This window comes from Thunnus maccoyii, chromosome 4 (genome assembly GCF_910596095.1).
Source record: "Thunnus maccoyii chromosome 4, fThuMac1.1, whole genome shotgun sequence".
NCBI classification, from domain to species: domain Eukaryota; kingdom Metazoa; phylum Chordata; class Actinopteri; order Scombriformes; family Scombridae; genus Thunnus; species Thunnus maccoyii.
The window spans coordinates 26475576-26480949 of NC_056536.1; the positions used below are offsets into that span (position 1 = coordinate 26475576).

Here is a 5374-nt window from a genome sequence, read left to right on the forward strand (position 1 = left end):
ATGCTTTGTCTGATATTTTATGTGCAATTTACAGTCATCCAAATCACAGAAAAGATTGTAACAAAAAAAAAAACCAAAAGAAAAAAACAATTGTGCTCATTACAGCCTTGAAATGATGGCGCAAATATTATTTGTATTCACTTTGTTACTGTTTGGAAAGTGTGATCATCTTCCCTCCATCAGAAATGTTTCCATTCATGGCATCTTGTTGTATGTAAACAGTCACCTTTTGGTCCATGAGCTGGCCTGTCTAATTTCATCTGGAGAGTACACAATTTCCTGGTGATGCCCGACATACATGTTTTTTTCCCATAAGTTTTATAATTCATTCATTTTATATTTCAGAAGTAGCCCTTTTCCCCTGGAGATGAATAATCCTTCATTATTCTTCTTAGGCTGTTGCAGGTTCACTCCAGATTTTATACCACAGATGGTCAGTCTCACATCGCACACTCAAAACGGAAGCGTATCCATGAAGATTTTTTCCACAATCGGTGGTGGAGGAACTAAATCTTCTAATTTAAGGTAAAAGATGCGTTGGAGGCCTTGAGTGCACAGAGTCCTGAGCTCGGGCAACTTCCCCAGCAGCCTGGACAGATAATTGGGCCGCAAGGAGTCAGAGGCGCAACCAGAGACGTGATCTTTCAGGCAGGTGATGAGCTGGTTCTGCAGGTCCTCCACACGTTTGGACTCCTTGAGACCATGTCGGTCTGCAGAGGAAAATAAGATACATGTTGAGAATGAGCTTTATGCTTCATTATTATGACTGCAACCAAATAATACACACTCCAAACTTTTAAATCATGCACTGACTAATCTGTTTCCCATTTGCTCATTTGATTTTAATCAGATTAAAAAAGAGCACAACTAAGTATTGTATTTGGAAAATCTTTATATGATACATGAACGTTATTTAGTGGACTATTGCACCACTAAAATGGACTTGCATTAGTGTTGTTACTGCGGCTACAGTGGAACAATTCCTTGCTTTAAATGTAAACCTGTGTCGTGGTTATGTTTAGTCTGCTGTGATATATTGCTACTTCTCTGTGTTATATGTGAGGTCGTGTTACATTTTGTCATACACCTGTTGTGCCAATCCTTGTGTTACATAACTGCCTTGTTTTGTCCACACCAATGAAACCAGATTCCTCAAGCAAACTGTTGCTCTGCCTCTATAAAAGTAACTCTTGATATTTCCTCTTCTGCTCGGTGTGTCAAAGGCTCTTACCGGTGATTATGACCAGGGCTGTTAGGCAGGAGAAAGAGGAGACGTCCAGCTTCATGCGATGGAGGCTTTGAGAAAACTCCAAAATAGAGTCAATCCAGTCCCCGAACCCTCGGACACATTGCGTCTTGTGAAGCACGGCCCCGTTGCAGAAGATGAGCTTGTCCATTTCAGCATTGGACCTTCAAAAGACAAAACAATACATGTTGTTGATTTGATCAACGATTTGATTGATTTTACATTTAGGTTGTATATATATGTATAAATATTTTGAAATTCAACTGTGCAAAAATACATGTCAGTTTGTCATCATTGTCTTCAGTTGGACTCACCGATATGCAAGACGCAGGATGAAGAGTTCAACAAACGCAGACTCCAGCAGCAGTTCCTGGTCTTCTGAGCAGAAATCAGAGAAACCTGGGATGCTCTTCGACCACTTCCTGATCACCTCCATGGAGGCCGTGAGTAAGTCGTAGAACTGCTTGATGTCATTAGCATCCTCTTTCTGGTTTGGACTGACTTCTGTCTCATCATACTGAAATTATAGACAGTTTCCTCATGTAAGTGGCCAATTAAACTACTCCAAATAAACTGAAAAAAAAGGGATTGTGTTTTTTGCCTACCTTGGAATAGTCCATTTTCCCAACACTGGGGTTTGAGTCGATGTGGGCCCTCACAAGTGAAGCAATCATGCTCACTGGAGACACTGTGGTTGCCACATCCTGGACAACTTTAGGCTTGGAAGGCAGGCGACCTCTCCGTCCTTTCAGGCTATCCGTCCTTACAACTGGAAAAATGGTGACACCGATGTTAACTGGGAAATCACCCCGTGTTTCCTTTTGATGTGAAATTGGAAAATTGCAAATTCTACCCTGATTCATTGGTGTTTCCACTGAACTCACCTTCCCTCACCATGCCCACGGCTAGACACTTCTGGAAACGGCAGAACTGGCATCGATTCCGCCTCCTCTTGTCCACAGGACAGTCTTTGTTGGCAAGGCAGACATACTTGGAATTCTTTTGTACTGTACGCTGTGAAATAAAAAGAAGAATTGCTGAAAAAGACTGAAAAAGACTGGCAAATTCAGTTAGGGTAACACATTTTTGCATTGCAAAGTTATATGTTTCTAAACTGGCTGCACAGGCAGATCTGATTACCTTGAAAAAACCCTTGCATCCCTCACAGGTGCGGACCCCATAGTGCTGACAGGAGGCGTTGTCCCCACACACAGCACAGCAGCCCTCGTTTCCATTCGGACTTTTTAATTTGGGTGATAAGCTCCCGTCCAGCTGGTCAGTGCCATCTTGGCTACATGCCTGCTCCATCGCCAAGGCGGGGAAGGTGAGTGTGGATGCGTGAGGATGGGTCAAAGTGAAAGGGTCCTGCTCTCTTAAGTGGGGCTGACCCAAATGAGACATGTCTTCCACAGACCCTGAACTAAATGTAAAGAAAGAGGGCGCATGTGGCACTGAGGTCTCCTCAGCTGCCCAGTATCCTGGACTGGGTGAGTATGGACCGAAAGCTGAGTCCCAGGTGGGTGCATGTTGACTCTGGAAACCGGGGGTTGAAGGAGACGAGGCTGATGCTGGGCTGCCGAAATAATCAGACCCACCGGGAGACACGGCCTCATCCGGGTAACTCAGCGTGAACGCTCCAGGGTAGCAGCCGTAAACCTGGAGGTCATCTAACTTGAATGGGGTCTCTGGGCCTGATGATGGCGTGATGTGGGCAGGGGTCGTAGTGAACTGGCATGAATATGCGTCAAAGTCGCCCCCCTGAGTGCCCACCAGGGAGCTAATGCTTGGCAAAGATGGAGCAGAGAGGTGGTCCCGTGGGCTGCTCATATCGACAGCCAGCCTGGAGATGAAGTCTGTGTTCTGGAGTTCTGAGCTGCCGAGGCTGTTGTCATAAGGCTGGGATCCATGCTGGGGGTGTATGCAAGTCATGGCTGCAAGACTGAAAAAGATCACAAATATTAGAGCTTGTTTTTCTGAAATGTAACTTTATCTTAAACCTTCAAGCCATGGCCAAATAACCTGCAAGAGGTCAAAAATGATGGGCCTTTGCTGTGTGGTAGTTTGATTAAATACAAATCAAATTAACATTACAGTATCCTCCATGTAAGCACAATATCAACTGAAATAAATTTTTCAACAGGGCCTGAAGATTAGAAAATAATGCAGATCCCTCCTTTAGATCCTTATAATATCAGTGTATAATGTGCATTAGTAATGCACATTCCCAAATAAAGTTAAATTAAAATATATTTAACCTAAATTCAGTTATAATAAACCAATAAGCCAATGGGTCTGAGAACCTGAGGTTAGTTGACAAACTGCATATAAATGAATCAGCATCTGACATTTAATGAGAAAACTTGGAAAGTTATTTGCTCTTAATAGCAATAGTCATATATCTTCTCAAATATTAATGTGTAGTAGCCTATATATAGTCAGGTGCACATGACTGGAGTGTAGGATTGACTTTCAGACAGGGGCACATGTCACATACTGCATGGAAAACACTCCCTGGTACACATTAAACTTAATTCTACAACTTAAGCTCATTGCTGCACAGCTATGAAATAAATTTTTAAAAAAATCTGAAAATCGATTTGTGCAAAGTAGCCTCACTTTTAAATCTAAACTAAGCTATTTTTCTATTGCAAAAACAGTTTCAGTTTGTATATCCATTGAGCTTTGAGACATGCAGGAGCTTTGGATATAGCACTCGTACATATAACTTTTGGTTTTCTTCTCTATAAATGAGAAGGGGGCGGCTGCTTTCCGTCCGCTTTAAAGTCTTTCTGATGCCCAGGTGTCCATATCGCTGCAGTTGTAATAACATAAACATTTAAAAATAAGTATAAAGTATTAAAAAATCGTAATATTTCGTAAATATTTCTTACCTGTTAGGCCCGTCTACAAATGTGTTTAACTGTCTGTACTCCACAAACAACAGTCGGTCATCTTCAGTGTTTCCCAGCTGAGCAGCAGTCCCTCCGCGCTCGTCTTTTCAACACTTTTATAGCTTGAGCGTTATTGTATCCATGACGTCAGAGAAAGGTTTCCATACATGGTTGCGCGGTGGGCGGGGAGATTTCCAACCTCCAGCCAATCAGCGCACGTCTTCGAGAGAATAGTCGCTTGATGACGCACTCCGGGATTCCGTTGACGCGCGTACGGCGAAGAACCGCAGCATTGTCCTCCTGACAGACACTGACACACACACACACACGCTCACACACATACACACAGGCACATACACACACACACACACATGCACACACACGCATACACACACACACACAGTCTGCTAAATAAAAACTCGATAAAGCTGAATAAAACTTCGATATTGTGAGCAGGAAGGGGCTGATTAGGAAGGCTGATTACATAGTCACAAATAAATTGTGCAACTAACCACAAGAGTGTCTTTGTTATATGGTAACAGTATGTCTCGTTGATAAAATGGAAACATGATTTCATCATTTATAAACAGGAAGTCACAGTAACTTAGAGGTTTTTCTAAGAGAAAGGGCTATCTTTGTCTTTTGTGGAGAGAGAGAGAGAATTAATTAAAAAAAAAAAAAAGATTATGTGGTGTGTAGCCTACCATAGAATTGATATTACCTTACAAACTACCAGCAGCTGCCTAAGCCAGGTGCCTGTAAGTACAAGAGCCCAAAAAGCTCTAGGTTTAGTGTGTGTGAACTGGTTTGTGCCAATTCAATTAAAAATTTGTTTGGGTATATGCTCCAGTAAAAGCACAATATCCACTTGCACGAGAGACTTTAGTTGGGTCATGTTTTATTACCTAACTATGCTGAAGAGAGTTCCTGTGTCTAAATGTAACTGTAAGACATTCAGTTTAGAGCTTCTATTTAGCATATTCCTAAATTAGCTTGTGTTTAACCAAGTTACCAAACAGCAAATCTGGCAGTAGTCAGGTAATATTGCACAGACAGTGAGTGTATTTTTGTGTAATTTCATTTTTATTCCCTGTTGTTTCATGATCTCTGTTTGTTTTTAACTACTGTTTGTTAGTTGTTTCTTCTTTTCTGCACTTTGTAACTTTGTCAAGAAAAGTGCTATATAAAGACAGTTTATTGTACACTATTTGTCCGTACATATACATGAGTTGGACAC

At 41.8% G+C, this 5374-nt stretch overlaps 1 protein-coding gene across 1 annotated transcript; it reads right to left on the reverse strand.

Annotated features, from left to right (window-relative positions):
• nr4a1 (nuclear receptor subfamily 4, group A, member 1) lies at positions 1-4252 on the reverse strand. Its single transcript, XM_042410438.1, has 7 exons — positions 4138-4252; positions 2387-3185; positions 2131-2260; positions 1852-2015; positions 1561-1763; positions 1232-1410; positions 1-710 (listed from the first exon to the last, which is right to left on the reverse strand). The coding sequence occupies exons 2-7, from the start codon at positions 3173-3175 to the stop codon at positions 454-456; spliced, it is 1722 nt and encodes a 573-aa protein (XP_042266372.1). The 5' UTR covers positions 3176-3185; positions 4138-4252; the 3' UTR covers positions 1-453.
• Between the last annotated feature and the right edge of the window lie 1122 nt (positions 4253-5374).